At 49.3% G+C, this 22506-nt stretch overlaps 3 protein-coding genes across 4 annotated transcripts in view; 2 read left to right on the top strand and 1 right to left on the bottom strand.

Annotated features, from left to right (window-relative positions):
- The window catches only part of LOC146019704 (phosphatidylserine decarboxylase proenzyme, mitochondrial-like), an 88489-nt gene extending 86140 nt beyond the window's left edge, over positions 1-2349 (top strand). For both annotated transcript variants that reach the window (XM_083152187.1, XM_083152186.1), the window contains exon 9: positions 2000-2349. In XM_083152187.1, coding sequence (XP_083008313.1) covers positions 2000-2224 — 225 coding nt within the window. In that variant the 3' untranslated portion in view covers positions 2225-2349. The remainder of the gene's footprint in view (positions 1-1999) is intronic.
- On the bottom strand, positions 2328-8705 carry HYLS1 (HYLS1 centriolar and ciliogenesis associated). Its single transcript, XM_083152188.1, has 2 exons — positions 8580-8705; positions 2328-3294 (listed from the first exon to the last, which is right to left on the bottom strand). Exon 2 carries the CDS (start codon positions 3254-3256, stop codon positions 2411-2413), a length of 846 nt encoding a protein of 281 aa, XP_083008314.1. The 5' UTR covers positions 3257-3294; positions 8580-8705; the 3' UTR covers positions 2328-2410.
- PUS3 (pseudouridine synthase 3) lies at positions 8687-20685 on the top strand. The gene is made up of 4 exons (XM_083152185.1): positions 8687-9619; positions 9687-10195; positions 11671-11861; positions 20245-20685. Exons 1-4 carry the CDS (start codon positions 9257-9259, stop codon positions 20571-20573), a joined length of 1392 nt encoding a protein of 463 aa, XP_083008311.1. The 5' UTR covers positions 8687-9256; the 3' UTR covers positions 20574-20685.
- The last annotated feature ends 1821 nt before the right edge of the window (positions 20686-22506 follow it).

Raw genomic sequence — 22506 nt, 5'->3', positions numbered from 1 at the left:
CACCCCTGTCTGTCCCTCCCCTATAGAGTGTAAGCTCTCATCCTAACCCACCGCTCTATGCTCCTCACTCACTGTCTCCTCTGTGTCACCCCTGTCTGTCCCTCCCCTATAGAGTGTAAGCTCTCATCCTAACCCACCACTCTATGCTCCTCACTCACTGTCTCCTCTGTGTCACCCCTGTCTGTCCCTCCCCTATAGTGTGTAAGCTCTCATCCTAACCCACCGCTCTATGCTCCTCGCTCACTGTCTCCTCTGTGTCACCCCTGTCTGTCTCTCCCTCCCCTATAGAGTGTAAGCTCTCATCCTAACCCACCGCTCTATGCTCCTCACTCGCTGTCTCCTGTGTGTCACCCCTGTCTGTCTGTCCCTCCCCTATAGAGTGTAAGCTCTCATCCTAACCCACCGCTCTATGCTCCTCGCTCACTGTCTCCTCTGTGTCACCCCTGTCTGTCCCTCCCCTATAGAGTGTAAGCTGTCATCCTAACCCACCGCTCTATGCTCCTCGCTCACTGTCCCCTCTGTGTCACCCCAGTCTGTCTGTCCCTCCCCTATAGAGTGTAAGCTCTCATCCTAACCCACCGCTCTATGCTCCTCGCTCACTGTCTCCTCTGTGTCACCCCTGTCTGTCCCTCCCCTATAGAGTGTAAGCTCTCATCCTAACCCACCGCTCTATGCTCCTCGCTCACTGTCTCCTCTGTGTCACCCCTGTCTGTCCCTCCCCTATAGAGTGTAAGCTCTCATCCTAACCCCCCGCTCTATGCTCCTCACTCACTGTCTCCTCTGTGTCACCCCTGTCTGTCTGTCCCTCCCCTATAGAGTGTAAGCTGTCATCCTAACCCACCGCTCTATGCTCCTTGCTCACTGTCTCCTCTGTCACCCCTGTCTGTCTGTCCCTCCCCTATAGAGTGTAAGCTCTCATCCTAACCCACCGCTCTATGCTCCTCGCTCACTTTCTCCTCTGTCACCCCTGTCTGTCTGTCCCTCCCCTATAGAGTGTAAGCTCTCATCCTAACCCACCGCTCTATGCTCCTCGCTCACTGTCTCCTCTGTGTCACCCCTGTCTGTCTGTCCCTCCCCTATAGAGTGTAAGCTCTCATCCTAACGCACCGCTCTATGCTCCTCGCTCACTGTCTCCTGTGTGTCACCCCTGTCTGTCTGTCCCTCCCCTATAGAGTGTAAGCTGTCATCCTAACCCACCGCTCTATACTCCTCGCTCACTGTCTCCTCTGTGTCACCCCTGTCTGTCTGTCCCTCCCCTATAGAGTGTAAGCTGTCATCCTAACCCACCGCTCTATGCTCCTCGCTCACTGTCTCCTCTGTGTCACCCCTGTCTGTCCCTCCCCTATAGAGTGTAAGCTCTCATCCTAACCCACCGCTCTATGCTCCTCGCTCACTGTCTCCTCTGTGTCACCCGTCTGTCCCTCCCCTATAGAGTGTAAGCTCTCATCCTAACCCACCGCTCTATGCTCCTCGCTCACTGTCTCCTCTGTGTCACCCGTCTGTCCCTCCCCTATAGAGTGTAAGCTCTCATCCTAACCCACCGCTCTATGCTCCTCGCTCACTGTCTCCTCTGTGTCACCCCTGTCTGTCTGTCCCTCCCCTATAGAGTGTAAGCTCTCATCCTAACCCACCGCTCTATGCTCCTCGCTCACTGTCTCCTGTGTCACCCCTGTCTGTCTGTCCCTCCCCTATAGAGTGTAAGCTCTCATCCTAACCCACCGCTCTATGCTCCTTGCTCACTGTCTCCTCTGTGTCACCCCTGTCTGTCTGTCCCTCCCCTAGAGAGTGTAAGCTCTCATCCTAACCCACCGCTCTATGCTCCTCGCTCACTGTCTCCTCTGTGTCACCCCTGTCTGTCCCTCCCCTATAGAGTGTAAGCTCTCATCCTAACCCACTGCTCTATGCTCCTCACTCATTGTCTTGCCTCTTCCTAATTCCTCATGTAAAATATGTATTGTAACTGTTCCCTCCATAATGTCTGCACTAATTCTTCCTCTAGGATCTGCGCACCAATCGCTCTCGCCATGTGAAAGGGAAGTACCATGACTATGATTATGTAGACCAGTATGGAGCAGCTGGTCTTGTGTTCGCAAAGGGAGCTCCTCTGGGAGAGTTCAACTTTGGCTCCACCATCGTGCTGGTGTTTGAGGGCCCTCGTCACTTCAAATTCCATGTGAGAGAAGGATTGCGAATTTATATGGGAGAGGCCCTGGGAACACTGTGACAGCAGAATTGGAGTAATTTCCCTCCCAGAATAACCTCACTATAGGTGCAGGACACCGTGCCTTCCTTTTATACATTGGTTATTGTGTACCGAGTAAAAAGACTTCTTAATAAAATGTAAAAAACGAGACTTTATTTATTCTGCAACCACACACTGCGAACATCCCGACTACACACCATCAGGCCTCTATGAGTAGCTTCCCCGCGGCATGTTCCCATTCACTAGGTCTTGTCTGATCGCCCAACGTAAGCCATACCTCTTCTTATCTGTGGGGATCACGTAAGAATTGGGTGTTGGGAGGTGTCGGGGAAGAGGAAGTGGTGGCGCTGACATCATCCTCTCGCGCACTCCCCAGCGTAGCTCCTTCTTACTCCGCTCCTGCGCTCCCTGTAGCGCATCCCAACTCTGCTTATAACCATGGTATCGACGCACCGGGTCAGAGCGCTGCCTGTACTGGTCAAGTAGGGAATATGGTGGAAGGCGGATAAAGGACTTGGTGCAGTCTGCAGACTCTGGTCGGGTAATGTCAGAAGATACCGTCATCTCTTCTTCTGCAGTGTCCGTACGGCTAGACAGCATGGACTCATCGCACACCTGAACCTGCCCATCACTCTTCCTGCGCAGAACTTTGCGGGTTAGTGCTGGTGGCATTTGTTTCCCCAGGCTGTGGCCCCCCACACGTACGGTGTGCTTACTGTAGGCGTCTGGACCATTCCACTGCCCTGCACCAGACGCGGAGGAGGAGATGGGCCATCCCACACTTCTTGGGTTATTCTCCTTCTCAGCCTCAGCTCTGCCTCCGGAAGGTGCTGGGGAGAAGTCTGACGGCCTCTGACTTCGCATCAGATATTCCAGGTCCTCCTTAAACTGCAGAAACCTCTTGCGGGGGACAGATGGATATCCCAGAAGAGACAGCTCATTGCGGAGATCTTCCTCTGAGACAGACACGTTTCCAGAAGTACCTTCTACCACAGAACTATACTGTGACTGTTCTGATGCCGACGGAGATTCTGCAGAGCCGATTCTGTACATGTTCTGTTCCTGGCTGTGACCTACACCAAGAGAGTGCTCTGCAGGGTAGATGGGACAGTACAGAAATATAGTTATAGGGGTACACAGGACCTGGGGAAGGGAGATATATGGGGGTATATAGGAGCTGGGTCAGGGGGGGGATATATGGGGGTATATAGGAGCTGGGTCAGGGGGGGATATATGGGGGTATATAGGAGCTGGGTCAGGGGGTATATAGGAGCTGGGGAATATATGGGGGTAGTTAGGAGCTGGGTCAGGGGGGATATATAGGGGTATATAGGGGGGGGTATATAGGAGCTGGGGAATATATGGGGGTAGTTAGGAGCTGGGTCAGGGGGGATATATGGGGATACACAGGAGATGGGGCATGGGGTTATATGGAGTAGAAAGGAGCTGGTGCAGGGGGGGATATATGGGCTATAGAGGAGCTGGGCTATATGGGGAAATTATAACAAAAACAATATTTGACTTCATCACAAATCCCAAAATTCCCACCTTCTACATCTGCCAAAAATCCACAAGGATTTAAGGAACCCACACCCTATGAGCTGAGGTACAGTGATATATGGGGTAGATATGAGCTGGGGAAGGGGGATATGTGGGGGGTAGATGGCAGCTGAGGTAGGGGGATATATAGGAGCTGGGGCAGGGGTATATGGGGGCTGGGGCAGGGGGATATATGGGGGGTACATGGCAGCTGAAGCAGGAGGGATATATTGGGAGCTGGGGCAGGGGGATATATGGGGTAGATAGGAGTTGGGGCAGGAGGATATATGGGGGTAGAAAGGAGCTGGGAGATATATGGGGGTAGAAAGGAGCTGGAGCAGGGGGTATATATGGGGGTACATATGTGCTTGGGCAGGGGGATATATGGGGTAGATGGCAGCTGAGGTAGGGGGATATATAGGAGCTGGGGCAGGGGGGATATATTGGGGTACACAGGAGATGGGGCATGGGGGATATATTGGGGTACACAGGAGATGGGGCATGGGGGGTAGATGGGAGCTGGGAGGATATATTGGAGCTGGGGAATATATGGGGGTAGATAGGAGCTGGGGCAGGGGGATATATGGGGGTAGATAGGAGCTGGGGCAGGGGGATATATGGGGATAGATAGGAGCTGGGGCAGGGGGATATATGGGGGTAGATAGGAGCTGGGGCAGGGGGATATATGGGGGTAGATAGGAGCTGGGGCAGGGGGATATATGGGGGTAGATAGGAGCTGGGGAAGGGGGATATATGGGGGTAGATAGGAGCTGGGGGATATATGGGGGTACACAGGAGCTGGGGCAAGGGGATAAATGGGGTTACACAGGAATTGGGTCAGGGGGGATATATGGTGGTACACAGGAGCTGGGGGATATATAGGGGTACAAGGGTGCTGTGGCAGGGGGATATATGGGGGTAGATAGGAGCTGGGGAATATATGGGGGTAGATAGGAGCTGGGGGATATATAGGGGTACAAGGGTGCTGGGGCAGGGGGATATATGGGGGGGGGGGGGGGGGGAGACCAGAGCTGGGGATATATGGGGGTAGATAGGAGCTGGGGCAGGGGGATATATGGGGTACATAGGGGCTGGGGATATATGGGGGTACATAGGAGCTGGGTCGGGGGGTATATAAAGGGGTCCACAGGAACTGGGGCGGGGGGAATTATGGGGGTAGATAGGAGCTGGGGCAAGGGGATAAATGGGGTTACACAGGAGATGGGGCATGGGAGGGTAGATGGGAGCTGGGGCAGGGGGATATATAGGAGCTGGGGCAGGGGGGATATATGGGGGTAGATGGGAGCTGGGGCAGGGGGGATATATGGGGGTAGGTGGGAGCTGGGGCAGGGGGATATATGGGGGTACATATGGGCTTGGGTAGGGGGATATAAATGGGCACACTGGGGCAGGGGGATATATGGGGTAGATGGGAGCTGGGGAAGGAGGGGATATATGGGGTAGATGGGAGCTGGGGAAGGGGGATATATGGGGTAGATGGGAGCTGGGGAAGGGGGATATATGGGGTAGATGGGAGCTGGGGAAGGGGGATATATGGGGTAGATGGGAGCTGGGGCAGGGGGGATATATTGGGGTACACAGGAGCTGGGGGATATATGGGGGTAGATAGGAGCTGGGGCAGGTGGGATATATGGGGGTACACAGGAGCTGGGGCAGGGGGATATATGGGGGTAGATGGGCGCTGGGGCAGGGGGGATATATTGGGGTACACAGGAGCTGGGGGATATATGGGGTAGATGGGCGCTGGGGCAGGGGGGGATATATGGGGGTAGATGGGAGCTGGGGCAGGGGGGGATATATGGGGGTAGATAACAGCTGGGGAGGGGGATTTATGGGGCACACAGGAGCTGGGGCATAGGGGGGTAGATTGGAGCTGGTGCAGGGGGGATATATGGGGGTACATATGGGCTTGGTAGATGGCAGCTGAGGTAGGGGGATATATAGGAGCTGGGGCATGGGGGATATATGGGGGTACATATGGGCTTGGGCAGGGGGATATATGGGGGTAAACAGGGGCAGGGGGATATATGGGGGTAAATAGGGGCTGGGGCAGGGTATATATGGAGGGTAGATAGGAGCTGGGGATATATGGGGGTAGAAAGGAGATGGGGCATGGGGGTGTAGAAAGGAGATGGGGCATACATAGGAGCTGGGGCAGGGGGATATATGGGGGTACATAGGGGCTATAAATGGGCAATAGTAGACAAGTTTGGTGATTAAACCACAGCGCAACAAAAACAACCTTCAGCCCAGGGTGACACCAATGAAGCTTTCACCATAAAGCTTATAGAAACAGTACATAGAAAAAACAACACATTACAACGTGGGAGACATATTCAAGCCGGACTTTGATGACGACTTCCGCTATTGAGGACAATGCAAACGAGCGCACCTCGCGATCGCGTCACTTCCGGTCCGGACGGATGGAGAAATCACCTGTTCGGAATGTTTTTTTGATTTGAACGGGGGGATAAAAGGTCCGCCCCGCTCGATGATGACACAACGCTTCTGAAGAAGGGCTTTGGAAGCCGAAAGCGCGCTTAAGCATTTTGTCATCACCGATCGATCCGGACGTGGGACACCTGTACTTGGATGCCTGTACCTGTATTGTGACCTGCTTGCCGGACCCTGCTATCCCGGAACGGGTGATATGCTGTTTTAACTTTTTACTATTGTGAGTGCACTGAATAAAACTTTGTTACATTTTTATTCCGACTATATTGCACTATTTGAGCTTCTATTCCCATCAGACTTACAAGGGAGCACAGGAGAAATTCCACCTCATAAAAAGACCTCGCTACATGCCCATATATGTTGGATCTATGTGAGTGAACTGAGTAAAACCCATCTATCTCCATCAACATATTGTACTGCACTATGGTCTTTTTTTCTCTCTGTTTTTTGTCTTAAACAATTTAGATCAACTGTTCATACATGATTTAATTCAATATTGTGTGAATTTACCGCCATCGCCAGTGGCTATAAATGGGCACACAGTAACTGGGGCAGGGGGATATATGGGGGGTACACAGGGGTAGGGGTGGGGGGAAATTATGGGAGTAGATAGGAGCTGGGTCAGGGGGGTATATGTGGGTACACAGGAGCTGAGGCAAGGGGATAAATGGGGTTACACAGGAATTGGGTCTGGGGGGATATATGGTGGTACACAGGAGCTGTGCGATATATATGGGGTACAAGGGTGCTGGGGGATATTTGGGGGGTAGATAGGAACTGGGGGGAGACAGGAGCTGGGGGATATATGGTGGTAGATAGGAGCTGGGGCAGTGGGATATATGGGTACATATGGGCAGGGGGTATATGGGGGTACATATGGGCTGGGGGATATATGGGGTACATAGGAGCTGGGTCAGGGGGGATATAAGGGGGTCCACAGGAACTGGGCGGGGGAGAAATTATGGGGGTAGATAGGAGCTGGGGCAAGGGGATAAATGGGGTTACACAGGAGTTGGGTCAAGGGGGATATATGGTGGTACACAGGAGTTGGGGGATATATGGGGCTAGATCAGAGCTGGGTCAGAGGGATATGTGGGAGTATATCGGAAATGAGGGGATATATGGAGGTATATAGTAGCTGGGGCAGGAGGATATATTTGGGGCTACATAGAAGCTGAGGGAAAGACATATATGGGGTACATAGGAGCTGGGGCAGCAGGGATATATGGGGGTACATAGGAGCTGGGAAGAGGGATATATGGGATACAGGAGAGCTGGGAAGAGGGATATATGGGGGTACATAGGAGCTGGGAAGAGGGATATATGGGATACATGAGAGCTGGGAAGAGGGATATATGGGATACAGGAGAGCTGGGAAGAGGGATATATGGGATACATGAGAGCTGGGAAGAGGGATATATGGGATACATGAGAGCTGGGAAGAGGGATATATGGGATACAGGAGAGCTGGGAAGAGGGATATATGGGATACATGAGAGCTGGGAAGAGGGATATATGGGATACAGGAGAGCTGGGAAGAGGGATATATGGGATACAGGAGAGCTGGGAAGAGGGATATATGGGATACATGAGAGCTGGGAAGAGGGATATATGGGATACATGAGAGCTGGGAAGAGGGATATATGGGATACAGGAGAGCTGGGAAGAGGGATATATGGGATACATGAGAGCTGGGAAGAGGGATATATGGGATACATGAGAGCTGGGAAGAGGGATATATGGGATACATGAGAGCTGGGAAGAGGGATATATGGGATACAGGAGAGCTGGGAAGAGGGATATATGGGATACATGAGAGCTGGGAAGAGGGATATATGGGATACATGAGAGCTGGGAAGAGGGATATATGGGATACATGAGAGCTGGGAAGAGGGATAAATGGGATACATGAGAGCTGGGAAGAGGGATATATGGGATACATGAGAGCTGGGGCAGGGGTATATATGGGGGTATACAGGGGATGGGGGAACATGGGGATATATGGGTAGATAGGAGCTGGGGCAGGGGGATATATGGTGGTAAATAGGAGCTGGGTCAGGGGGGATATATGAGGGTACACAGGAGCAGGGGGATATATGGGGCTAGTTGGTATTTGGAGCAGGGGGATATATGGGGGTAGTTGTTATTTAGGGCTGGAGGATATATGGGGGTAGATGGGAGCTGGGGGATGTATGGGAATGAATCAGCTGGGGCAAGGGGATATATGGGGGTACACAGGAGATGGGGCAGGGGGATATATGGGGGTACACAGGAGATGGGGCAGGGGATACATTGGGGTAGACAGGAGATGGGGCAGCGGGGATATATGGGGGTACACAGGAGATGGGGGCGGGAGAGTTACCGGGCTGCCGGGCGCTGCTGCTGTAACGGCTCTGTAAGTATCTGTGTCTGTCAGATCCTGCGCGGTGACGTCAGAGCCGGAAGTATTTAAGGCGTCTCTCAAGCTCCCGTATCCAAGCAACGTGGTGACGTCATCATTGTGAGCCGGAAAAGATCTTATCACAGGGGCTGTAGCGACCACGTGGGCGCTGTAACGTGTGCTGCTGAGAGAATTTCCTTTAGAAGGGGGTGACACTGGGGGAGAGGGTGAGGGCCCTGGCGAGAAGCGGGTGGTCCCAGCTGTGAGGTTCCCGGGTGGGAGGTCCCCGGGAGAGAGGTCCCCGGGTGAGAGGTGGGAGGTCCCACTTGTGAGTTCCCCGGGTGAGAGGGGGGTGGACCCAGCTGTGAGGTCCCCGTGTGAGAGTGGGGTGCTCCCAGCTGTGAGGTCCCCGTGTGAGAGTGGGGTGCTCCCAGCTGTGAGGTCCCCGTGTGAGAGTGGGGTGCTCCCAGCTGTGAGGTCCCCGTGTGAGAGTGGGGTGCTCCCAGCTGTGAGGTCTCCGGGTGAGACAGGGTGCTCCCAGCTGTGAGGTCCGCGGGTGAGAAGGGGGTGGTCCCAGGGCCAGAGGACACCCAGGTAAGAAGGAAGTGTTCCCAGTTGAGAGGGTCCCAGGTGAGAGGGTAACCCGTAGAACACCCACCATGTCTGAGGAGGCGGAGCTGACCCTGCTGCGTCAGCGGGTGCAGGCACTGGAGCAGGAGGTATTGCGTCTGGGGGGCTTGACCAGTGAGATCTCTCAGGGTAACAATGCCAGAAAAAGCTCCGCTAAGCAAAGACCGCAGCGCCCCTTTGATTTCTCTGCACATCCCAAGCAACATGTGGCTCTGCGCCTGGCCTACCTTGGCTGGAGCTACCATGGCTTCGCCAGCCAGGAGAACACACCTAACACAGTGGAAGAGGTGCTTTTCCAGGCTCTCACCAAGACTCGACTGCTGGAGAACCGTCAGACCTCCAACTATCACCGATGTGGCCGGACAGACCGGGGGGTTAGCGCTTTGGGGCAGGTGAGAGCTGTGGGGTGTCTGGGGACCTCTCTACTATAACATACTGACACTCTATCCCTATTCCCAGGTGATCTCTCTGGATCTCCGGACAGCTGCAGCAGGGAAGCCAGAGCTCAGATACACCCAGATGCTGAACCGCGTTCTGCCACCCGATATCCGGGTGCTAAGCTGGGCAGTTGTACCCTCTTCCTTCAGCGCACGGTTCAGCTGCCGTTCACGAACCTACAGGTACCTGTTTCCCCGCGCTCAGTTGGATGTGGAGGCGATGGACAAAGCTGCGCGGCTGCTTGAGGGGACTCATGATTTCCGCAACCTCTGCAAGATGGATGTGGCTAATGGGGTGGTGACCTTTATCCGTACTGTGCTCTCTGCAAAGGTGGAGCCTGTCTTGGAGCTTCCTGAGAGCGGAGGAGCATTCCAGCTCTACCACCTAAAGATCACGGGCCTAGCATTTCTTTACCACCAGGTCAGGTGCATTATGGGAGTCCTTTTTTTGATTGGTCAGGGAAAGGAAGAACCTGAGATTATTAGAGAACTTCTAGACGTGGAGAAAAATCCCTGCAAACCCCAATACAAGTAAGATGGGTCATTATTTGGTATGTCTAAGTGGAGTTCCCCTGGGGCTCTATGACTGATCTGTAGTATTCTCCCACAGCATGGCGGTGGAGTTCCCCATGTCCCCAATGACTGATCTGTATTACCCCACAGTATGGCGGTGGAGTTCCCCCTGGTGCTCTATGACTGACCTGTATTATTATCCCGCAGTATGGCGGTGGTGTTCCCCGTGGGGCTCTATGACTGATCTGTATTATTACCCCGCAGTATGGCGGTGGAGTTCCCCCTGGTGCTCTATGACTGATCTGTATTATTACCCCGCAGTATGGCGGTGGAGTTCCCTGTGGGGCTCTGACTGATCTATATTATTATCCCGCGGTATGGCGTGGAGTTCCCCTGGGGCTCTATGACTGATCTGTAGTATTCTCCCACAGCATGGCGGTGGAGTTCCCCATGTCCCCAATGACTGATCTGTATTACCCCACAGTATGGCGGTGGAGTTCCCCCTGGTGCTCTATGACTGACCTGTATTATTATCCCGCAGTATGGCGGTGGTGTTCCCCGTGGGGCTCTATGACTGATCTGTATTATTACCCCACAGTATGGCGGTGGAGTTCCCCTGGGGCTCTATGACTGATCTGTATTATTACCCCACAGTATGGCGGTGGAGTTCCCCTGGGGCTCTATGACTGATCTATATTATTACCCCACAGTATGGCGGTGGAGTTCCCCTGGGGCTCTATGACTGATCTGTATTATTACCCCACAGTATGGCGGTGGAGTTCCCCTGGGGCTCTATGACTGATCTATATTATTACCCCACAGTATGGCGGTGGAGTTCCCCCTGGTGCTCTATGACTGATCTGTATTATTACCCTGCAGTTTGGCGGTGGAGTCCCCCTGGTGCTCTATGACTGATCTGTATTATTACCCCGCAGTATGGCGGTGGAGTTCCCCCTGGTGCTCTATGACTGATCTGTATTATTACCCTGCAGTATGGCGGTGGAGTTCCCCGTGGGGCTCTATGACTGATCTGTATTATTACCCCGCAGTATGGTGGTGGAGTTCCCCATGTCCCCTATGACTGATCTGTATTACCCCGCAGTTTGGCAGTGGAGTTCCCCTGGGGCTCTATGACTTATCTGTATTATTACCCTGCAGTTTGGCGGTGGAGTCCCCCTGGTGCTCTATGACTGATCTGTATTATTACCCCGCAGTATGGCGGTGGAGTTCCCCCTGGTGCTCTATGACTGATCTGTATTATTACCCCGCAGTATGGTGGTGGAGTTCCCTGTGGGGCTCTGACTGATCTTTATTATTATCCCGCGGTATGGCGTGGAGTTCCCCTGGGGCTCTATGACTGATCTGTATTATTACCCCGCAGTTTGGCGGTGGAGTTCCCCTGGGGCTCTATGACTGACCTGTATTGTTATCCCACAGTTTGGCGGTGGAGTTCCCCTGGGGCTCTATGACTGACCTGTATTATTATCCCGCAGTATGGCGGTGGAGTTCCCCCTGGTGCTCTATGACTGTCAGTTTGATGACATCCAGTGGATCGGAGAACAGGATTTCCAGGCCATTACGGTATCACATCTGCAGCGCCTGTGGACGCAAGAGGCAGTAAAGACTCAGATCCTTCGTATGGCGTTGCAATGTATGGACTCCATGCCCGTCACCATTAGTCCTGGTAATAACGCACACAGTGCTACAATACATAAATGTCCATAGAGGAATGTGCAAGTCCATGTTCTAGGTTATTGTGAAATGCACAGACTGTAACACAAGATTGGGCTGAGCACTGACACAAATCATTGGAAATGCTTGTGCTAAGCCATAAATACCACCAACTCTACAACCTCTATTACTAACCACTATAGTGATCTCCCTGTGCTAAGCCATAAATACCACCAACTGTACGTCCTCCATTACTCACCACTATAGTGATCTCCCTGTGCTAAGCCATAAATACCACCAACTCTACAACCTCCATTACTCACCACTATAGTGATCTCCCTGTGCTAGCCATAAATACCACCAACTGTACGTCCTCCATTACTCACCACTATAGTGATCTCCCTATGCTAGCCATAAACACCAACAACTGTACATCCACCATTACTCACCACTATAGTGATAAGCCATAAATACCACCAACTGTACAACCTCTATTACTAACCACTATAGTGATCTCCCTGTGCTAAGCCATAAATACCACCAACTCTACAACCTCTATTACTCACCACTATAGTGATCTCCCTGTGCTAAGCCATAAATACCACCAACTCTACAACCTCTATTACTCACCACTATAGTGATCTCCCTGTGCTAAGCCATAAATACCACCAACTGTACGTCCTCCATTACTCACCACTATAGTGATAAGCCATAAATACCACCAACTCTACAACCTCCATTACTCACCACTATAGTGATCTCCCTGTGCTAAGCCATAAATACCACCAACTGTACGTCCTCCATTACTCACCACTATAGTGCTAAGCCATAAATACCACCAACTGTACAACCTCCATTACTCACCACTATAGTGATCTCCCTGTGCTAAGCCATAAATACCACCAACTCTACAACCTCTATTACTCACCACTATAGTGATCTCCCTGTGCTAAGCCATAAATACCACCAACTGTACAACCTCCATTACTCACCACTATAGTGCTAAGCCATAAATACCACCAACTGTACATCCACCATTAGTCACCACTATAGTGCTAAGCCATAAATACCACCAACTCTACAACCTCTATTACTCACCACTATAGTGATCTCCCTGTGCTAAGCCATAAATACCACCAACTGTACGTCCTCCATTACTCACCACTATAGTGATAAGCCATAAATACCACCAACTCTACAACCTCCATTACTCACCACTATAGTGATCTCCCTGTGCTAAGCCATAAATACCACCAACTCTACAACCTCTATTACTCACCACTATAGTGATCTCCCTGTGCTAAGCCATAAATACCACCAACTGTACAACCTCCATTACTCACCACTATAGTGCTAAGCCATAAATACCACCAACTGTACATCCACCATTACTCACCACTATAGTGCTAAGCCATAAATACCACCAACTCTACAACCTCTATTACTCACCACTATAGTGATCTCCCTGTGCTAAGCCATAAATACCACCAACTGTACGTCCTCCATTACTCACCACTATAGTGCTAAGCCATAAATACCACCAACTGTACAACCTCTATTACTCACCACTATAGTGATCTCCCTGTGCTAAGCCATAAATACCACCAACTGTACGTCCTCCATTACTCACCACTATAGTGATCTCCCTGTGCTAAGACATAAATACCACCAACTGTACGTCCTCCATTACTCACCACTATAGTGATCTCCCTGTGCTAAGCCATAAATACCACCAACTGTACATCCTCCATTACTCACCACTATAGTGATCTCCCTGTGCTAGCCCATAAATACCACCAACTGTACGTCCTTCATTACTCACCACTATAGTGATCTCCCTGTGCTAAGCCATAAATACCACCAACTCTACAACCTCCATTACTCGCCACTATAGTGATAAGCCATAAACACCACCAACTCTACAACCTCCATTACTCACCACTATAGTGATCTCCCTGTGCTAAGCCATAAATACCACCAACTGTACAACCTCCATTACTCACCACTATAGTGATCTCCCTGTGCTAGCCCATAAATACCACCAACTCTACAACCTCCATTACTCACCACTATAGTGATCTCCCTGTGCTAAGCCATAAATACCACCAACTGTACAACCTCCATTACTCACCACTATAGTGATCTCCCTGTGCTAGCCCATAAATACCACCAACTGTACAACCTCCATTACTCACCACTATAGTGATCTCCATGTGCTAGCCCATAAATACCACCGACTGTACGTCCTCCATTACTCACCACTATAGTGATCTCCCTGTGCTAAGCCATAAATACCACCAACTGTACGTCCTCCATTACTCACCACTATAGCGATAAGCCATAAACACCAACAACTGTACATCCTCCATTACTCACCACTATAGTGATCTCCCTGTGCTAAGCCATAAATACCACCAACTCTACAACCTCCATTACTCACCACTATAGTGATCTCCCTGTGCTAGCCCATAAATACCACCAACTGTACAACCTCCATTACTCACCACTATAGTGATCTCCCTGTGCTAGCCCATAAATACCACCGACTGTACGTCCTCCATTACTCACCACTATAGTGATCTCCCTGTGCTAAGCCATAAATACCACCAACTGTACGTCCTCCATTACTCACCACTATAGCGATAAGCCATAAACACCAACAACTGTACGTCCTCCATTACTCACCACTATAGCGATAAGCCATAAACACCACCAATTGTACGTCCTCCATTACTCACCACTATAGTGATAAGCCATAAACACCACCAACTGTACGTCCTCCATTACTCACCACTATAGTGATAAGCCATAAACACCACCAACTGTACATCCACCATTACTCACCACTATAGTGATAAGCCATAAATACCACCAACTGTACGTCCTCCATTACTCACCACTATAGTGATAAGCCATAAACACCAACAACTGTACGTCCTCCATTACTCACCACTATAGCGATAAGCCATAAACACCACCAATTGTACGTCATCCATTACTCACCACTATAGCGATAAGCCATAAACACCACCAACTGTACGTCCTCCCATTACTCACCACTATATTCATAAGCCATAAATACCACCAACTGTTCGTCCTTCATTACTCACCACTACAGTGATATCCCTGTGATATGCCATAAATACCACCAACTGTACAACCTCTATTACTCACCACTACAGTGATCTCCCTGTGCTAGCCCATAAATACCACCAACTGTACGTCCTCCATTACTCACCACTATAGCGATAAGCCATAAACACCACCAACTGTTCGTCCTCCATTACTCAGCACTATAGTGATATCCCTGTGATATGCCATAAATACCACCAACTGTACAACCTCCATTACTCACCACTATATTCATAAGCCATAAACACCACCAACTGTTCGTCCTCCATTACTCAGCACTATAGTGATATCCCTGTGATATGCCATAAATACCACCAACTGTACATTCACCATTGCTCACCACTATAGCGATAAGCCATAAACACCACCAACTGTACGTCCTCCCATTACTCATCACTATATTCATAAGCCATAAATACCACCAACTGTACGTCCTCCATTACTCACCACTATAGCGATATCCCTGTGATATGCCATAAATACCACCAACTGTACGTCCTCCCATTACTCACCACTATAGCGATAAGCCATAAACACCACCAACTGTACGTCCTCCCATTACTCACCACTATAGCGATAAGCCATAAACACCAACAACTGTACGTCCTCCATTACTCACCACTATAGTGATAAGCCATAAACACCACCAACTGTACGTCCTCCATTACTCACCACTATATTCATAAGCCATAAATACCACCAACTGTACGTCCTCCCATTACTCACCACTATATTCATAAGCCATAAATACCACCAACTGTACGTCCTCCATTACTCACCACTATAGCGATAAGCCATAAACACCAACAACTGTACGTCCTCCATTACTCACCACTATAGTGATAAGCCATAAACACCACCAACTGTACGTCCTCCATTACTCACCACTATATTCATAAGCCATAAATACCACCAACTGTACGTCCTCCCATTACTCACCACTATATTCATAAGCCATAAATACCACCAACTGTACGTCCTCCCATTACTCACCACTATATTCATAAGCCATAAACACCACCAACTGTACGTCCTCCCATTACTCACCACTATATTCATAAGCCATAAACACCACCAAATGTACGTCCTCCCATTACTCACCACTATATTCATAAGCCATAAATACCACCAACTGTACGTCCTCCCATTACTCACCACTATATTCATAAGCCATAAATACCACCAACTGTACGTCCTCCCATTACTCACCACTATATTCATAAGCCATAAACACCACCAACTGTACGTCCTCCCATTACTCACCACTATATTCATAAGCCATAAATATCACCAACTGTACGTCCTCCATTACTCACCACTACAGTGATCTCCCTGTGATATGCCATAAATACCACCAACTGTACGTCCTCCATTACTCACCACTATATTCATAAGCCATAAATACCACCAACTGTACGTCCTCCATTACTCACCACTACAGTGATATCCCTGTGATATGCCATAAATACCACCAACTGTACGTCCTCCATTACTCACCACTATATTCATAAGCTATAAATACCACCAACTGTTCGTCCTCCATTACTCACCACTATAGCGATAAGCCATAAACACCACCAACTGTTTGTCCTCCATTACTCACCACTACAGTGATATCCCTGTGATATGCCATAAATACCACCAACTGTACGTCCTCCATTACTCACCACTATAGCGATAAGCCATAAATACCACCAACTGTACGTCCTCCATTACTCACCACTATAGTGATATCCCGGTGATATGCCATAAATACCACCAACTGTTCGTCCTTCATTACTCACGACTATAGTGATAAGCCATAAACACCACATGCACTGTAAACAGTTGTTATAAGGGGATTCCAGGGTAAGCCGTATACACCACATGTACCGTATATATACCGTTATTATAGGGGGATCCCGTATACACCACATGCACCGTATATATACAGTTATTATAGGGGGATCCCGTATACACCACATGCACTGTGTATATGCTGTTTTTATAGGGGGATCCCGTATACACCACATGCACATTATATATACCGTTATTATAGGGGGATCCCTTATACACCACGTGCACTGTATATAGACCGTTATTATAGGGGGATCCCTTATACACCACATGCACCGTATATATATGCTGTTATTATAGGGGGATCCCGTATACACCACATGCACATTATATATACCGTTATTATAGGGGGATCCTGTATAAACCACATGCACCGTATATATACCGTTATTATAGGGGGATCCCTTATACACCACATGCACCGTATATATGCTGTTATTATAGGGGGATCCCGTATACACCACATGCACCATATATATACCGTTATTATAGGGGGATCCCGTATACACCACATGCACCGTATATATGCCGTTATTATAGGGGGATCCCTTATACACCACATGCACCGTATATATACCGTTATTATAGGGGGATCCCGTATACACCACATGCACCGTATATATGCCGTTATTATAGGGGGATCCCGTATACACCACATGCACCGTATATATGCTGTTATTATAGGGGGATCCCTTATACACCACGTGCACTGTATATATGCCGTTATTATAGGGGGATCCCTTATACACCACATGCACCGTATATATACCGTTATTATAGGGGGATCCCGTATACACCACATGCACCGTATATATACCGTTATTATAGGGGGATCCCTTATACACCACATGCACCGTATATATACCGTTATTATAGGGGGATCCCTTATACACCACATGCACCGTATATATGCCGTTATTATAGGGGGATCCCTTATACACCACATGCACCGTATATATGCCGTTATTATAGGGGGATCCCGTATACACCACGTGCACCGTGTATATGCCGTTATTATAGGGGGATCCCGTATACACCACATGCACCGTATATATACCGTTATTATAGGGGGATCCCTTATACACCACGTGCACCGTATATATACCGTTATTATAGGGGGATCCCCTATACACCACGTGCACCGTATATATACCGTTATTATAGGGGGATCCCTTATACACCACGTGCACCGTATATATACCGTTATTATAGGGGGATCCCTTATACACCACATGCACCGTATATATACCGTTATTATAGGGGGATCCTGTATACACCACATGCACTGTATATATGCCGTTATTATAGGGGGATCCCGTATACACCACATGCACCGTATATATACCGTTATTATAGGGGGATCCCGTATACACCACGTGCACCGTATATATACCGTTATTATAGGGGGATCCCCTATACACCACGTGCACCGTATATATACCGTTATTATAGGGGGATCCCGTATACACCACGTGCACCGTATATATGCCGTTATTATAGGGGGATACCGTATACACCACATGCACCGTATATATACCGTTATTATAGGGGGATCCCGTATACACCACGTGCACCGTATATATGCAGTTATAGGGGGATACCGTATACACCACGTGCACTGTATATATGCCGTTATTATAGGGGGATCCTGTATACACCACATGCACTGTATATATGCCGTTATTATAGGGGGATCCCGTATACACCACATGCACCGTATATATGCAGTTATTATAGGGGGATCCCCTATACACCACGTGCACCGTATATATGCCGTTATTATAGGGGGATCCCGTATACACCACATGCACCGTATATATACCGTTATTATAGGGGGATCCCTTATACACCACGTGCACCGTATATATGCTGTTATTATAGGGGGATCCCGTATACACCACGTGCACCGTATATATACCGTTTATTATAGGGGGATCCCTTATACACCACGTGCACCGTATATATACCGTTATTATAGGGGGATCCCGTATACACCACATGCACCGTATATATACCGTTATTATAGGGGGATCCCGTATACACCACATGCACCGTATATATACCGTTATTATAGGGGGATCCCGTATACACCACATGCACTGTGTATATGCTGTTTTTATAGGGGGATCCCGTATACACCACATGCACATTATATATACCGTTATTATAGGGGGATCCCTTATACACCACGTGCACTGTATATAGACCGTTATTATAGGGGGATCCCTTATACACCACATGCACCGTATATATATGCTGTTATTATAGGGGGATCCCGTATACACCACATGCACATTATATATACCGTTATTATAGGGGGATCCTGTATAAACCACATGCACCGTATATATACCGTTATTATAGGGGGATCCCTTATACACCACATGCACCGTATATATGCCGTTATTATAGGGGGATACCGTATACACCACATGCACCGTATATATACCGTTATTATAGGGGGATCCCGTATACACCACGTGCACCGTATATATGCAGTTATAGGGGGATACCGTATACACCACGTGCACTGTATATATGCCGTTATTATAGGGGGATCCCGTATACACCACGTGCACCGTATATATGCCGTTATTATAGGGGGATCCCTTATACACCACATGCACCGTATATATACCGTTATTATAGGGGGATCCCGTATACACCACATGCACCGTATATATGCCGTTATTATAGGGGGATCCCTTATACACCACGTGCACTGTATATATGCTGTTATTATAGGGGGATCCCGTATACACCACATGCACCGTATATATACCGTTATTATAGGGGGATCCCGTATACACCACATGCACCGTATATATACCGTTATTATAGGGGGATCCCTTATACACCACGTGCACCGTATATATACCGTTATTATAGGGGGATCCCGTATACACCACATGCACATTATATATACCGTTATTATAGGGGGATCCCGTATACACCACGTGCACCGTGTATATGCCGTTATTATAGGGGGATCCCTTATACACCACGTGCACTGTGTATATGCCGTTATTATAGGGGGATCCCGTATACACCACGTTCACCGTATATATGCCGTTATTATAGGGGGATCCTGTATACACCACATGCACATTATATATACCGTTATTATAGGGGGATCCCGTATACACCACGTGCACCGTATATATAGTTATTATAGGGTGATCCCTTATACACCACGTGCACCGTGTATATGCCATTATTATAGGGGGATCCCGTATACACCACGTTCACCGTATATATGCCGTTATTATAGGGGGATCCCAGGGAAAGCTGTATACACCACATGCACCGTATATATGCCGTTATTATAGGGGGATCCTGTATACACCACATGCACCGTATATATGCCAGTTATTATAGGGGTACCCCATATATACCATGTGATGCCTGTGTCTTGTCACTGACCACAGGGCAGGAGTCAATCTCATGGAGCCTGTGCCAGCCAGAAATCCGCAGCCAGTGCAGTGGTCTTGTGGAGGGAGTGAGCGCACGCACGTACACCCCGCTGATGAAGAGACATCTGTGTCAGGCATTGGAGGAGAGAGTGCAGCATTATGTACGGCGAGGGAGAATTGCAGCACGCCCTGATGGAGGAGATGTGCAGAGACTGGGAGGTCAGATAACAGTGGAAGATGAATCTCTGCACCCAGGAACTTCTCCAGTACGAGAGACAGGAGATGAGACTGTCCAACAGAGTCGCAAGAGAGTGTGTCTGAGTCTGCCCAGTGAGAGCATTTAGCTCATTCCCTGTCTGATGCTCGGACTGACTCCGGAGACCCGGTGCCCATCACTGGCTGAAGAACATCAACAACTTTCTTATTTCTTTTAAATAAATTTGGTTATATACAGTTTTTGCTTTGTATGATGAATGTCTTTCATCCGTGTGTGCTTGTGTGACAGCGGTATGTGATCATGATGGCATTGGCAGTGGGAGGGCATGTAGTCATGGTGGTGGTAGAACTAGGGCATGTAGTCATGGTGGTAGCACTAGGGCATGTAGTCATGGTGGCGGCGGCACTAGGGCATGTAGTCATGGTGGTAGCACGAGGGCATGTAGTCATGGTGGTAGCACGAGGGCATGTAGTCATGGTGGTGGCACTAGGGCATGTAGTCATGGCGGCGGCACGAGGGTATATAGTCATGGCGGCGGCACGAGGGCATGTAGTCATGGCGGCTCGAGGGCATGTAGTCATGGCGGCTCGAGGGCATGTAGTCATGGCGGCTCGAGGGCATGTAGTCATGGCGGCTCGAGGGCATGTAGTCATGGCGGCGGCGGCTCGAGGGCATGTAGTCATGGCGGCGGCGGCTCGAGGGCATGTAGTCATGGCGGCTCGAGGGCATGTAGTCATGGCGGCTCGAGGGCATGTAGTCATGGCGGCTCGAGGGCATGTAGTCATGGCGGCGGCGGCTCGAGGGCATGTAGTCATGGTGGCGGCGGCACTAGGGCATGTAGTCATGGTGGTGTATGTGGCGGCGCTAGGGCATGTAGTCATGATGGTGTATGTGGCAGCGTGAGGGCATGTAATCACCGCCACTAAGTGGATTACCATTCAACTGATACAATGTTTGGCCTGGTGCAGTGCAGTGGATGTAATGCATTTGTTTTGAGAGAGACATTCTGGAGACTCAGAAAAGTGAACACTAGTACACAAATATGCGCTTAAAAGAGCAGCAGATGGAAAAACAGTAAAATGGTGTCCCCACACCACAAATGACAGAATGCAAAAAAAAATGCAAAACCCCTTTTTGCATTCTGGAGACTCGGCTACTGTCCAATCTGCAAACAATTTTCTTTGCTGCAGGAGGAGATAGCTAAACTGCATGCTGAGCTAGGTAGGATGTCTGTGTCCTTGCAACCACCACTGCCTCAGAGAGCCCCCAGAAGACATTCTGCCTGGACTGCTGTCTGCTCTGAAAGGCAGAGACTTACAGAGGGTCTCAGACATATCCCCACTGCAAAACTCATATGCTGCTCTTGCAGGGTTGGAATGTATGACCAACATAGGCAATAAAGAACAGGAAGATATGAGGACTTCTACCTCTACTAACTGTAGGACCAGGAAAATTTCACCTCCAAAAAGGACTGCACTTCTCTTGGGAGATTCCATCATTAGAGGAGTTAATCTGGGAAATGATACTAAAGTAGAGAAACAAGTAAGGTGCTTACCTGGAGCCACAGCTCCAAGAGATAAAGAACGCATGCTAAGAATTGTAAAGGCAGCAAGACAAGATGGGGAGGTGGATGTCATCGTCCACCGAGGCACAAATGACCTGGTTAATGCTGAAGTCATGGCCGTAAAAGATGAATTTAGGAAGTTAGGAACTGCTCTAAAACAGGTGGCAACCACTGTAACTTTTTCAGAAGTATTGCCAGTACACCAAGGGGAAGATAGAACTCTGAGAAGCACAAACAAAAGGAGACAGGCTATGTGTGCCAATGCTAGGGATATATGGGGGTACACAGGAGATGGGACAGGGGGGAAATATTGTGGGGTACAAAGTATATGGGGGCACACAAGAGATGGGACAGCAGGGATATATGGGGGTACATACAGGAGCTGGGGGCGGTAGAATTACCGGGCCGAGATCAACCAGAGCAACTATCGACCAGTGAGCCTTACATCAGTAGTAGGGAAATTGATGGACGCCATACGCTATGCGATTTGGCCCCG

Source organism: Crinia signifera, chromosome 7 (assembly GCF_055691185.1).
Source record: "Crinia signifera chromosome 7, ASM5569118v1, whole genome shotgun sequence".
Classification (NCBI taxonomy): Eukaryota; Metazoa; Chordata; class Amphibia; order Anura; family Myobatrachidae; genus Crinia; species Crinia signifera.
Note: the sequence above shows the minus strand (reverse complement) of the source record. Positions and strands in the feature narration are given on the sequence as shown.

What these genes read in the sequence shown, in the direction of transcription:
- HYLS1 (XM_083152188.1), bottom strand. Translation starts at nt 3,256, where the DNA reads ATGTACAGAATCGGCTCTGCAGAATCTCCGTCGGCATCAGAACAGTCA.
- PUS3 (XM_083152185.1), top strand. Translation starts at nt 9,257, where the DNA reads ATGTCTGAGGAGGCGGAGCTGACCCTGCTGCGTCAGCGGGTGCAGGCA. An exon ending in CCCTGCAAACCCCAATACAA is followed by an intron (nt 10,196 to 11,670) that starts GTAAGATGGGTC and finishes ATTATCCCGCAG; the next exon opens with TATGGCGGTGGAGTTCCCCC. An exon ending in GCCCGTCACCATTAGTCCTG is followed by an intron (nt 11,862 to 20,244) that starts GTAATAACGCAC and finishes CACTGACCACAG; the next exon opens with GGCAGGAGTCAATCTCATGG.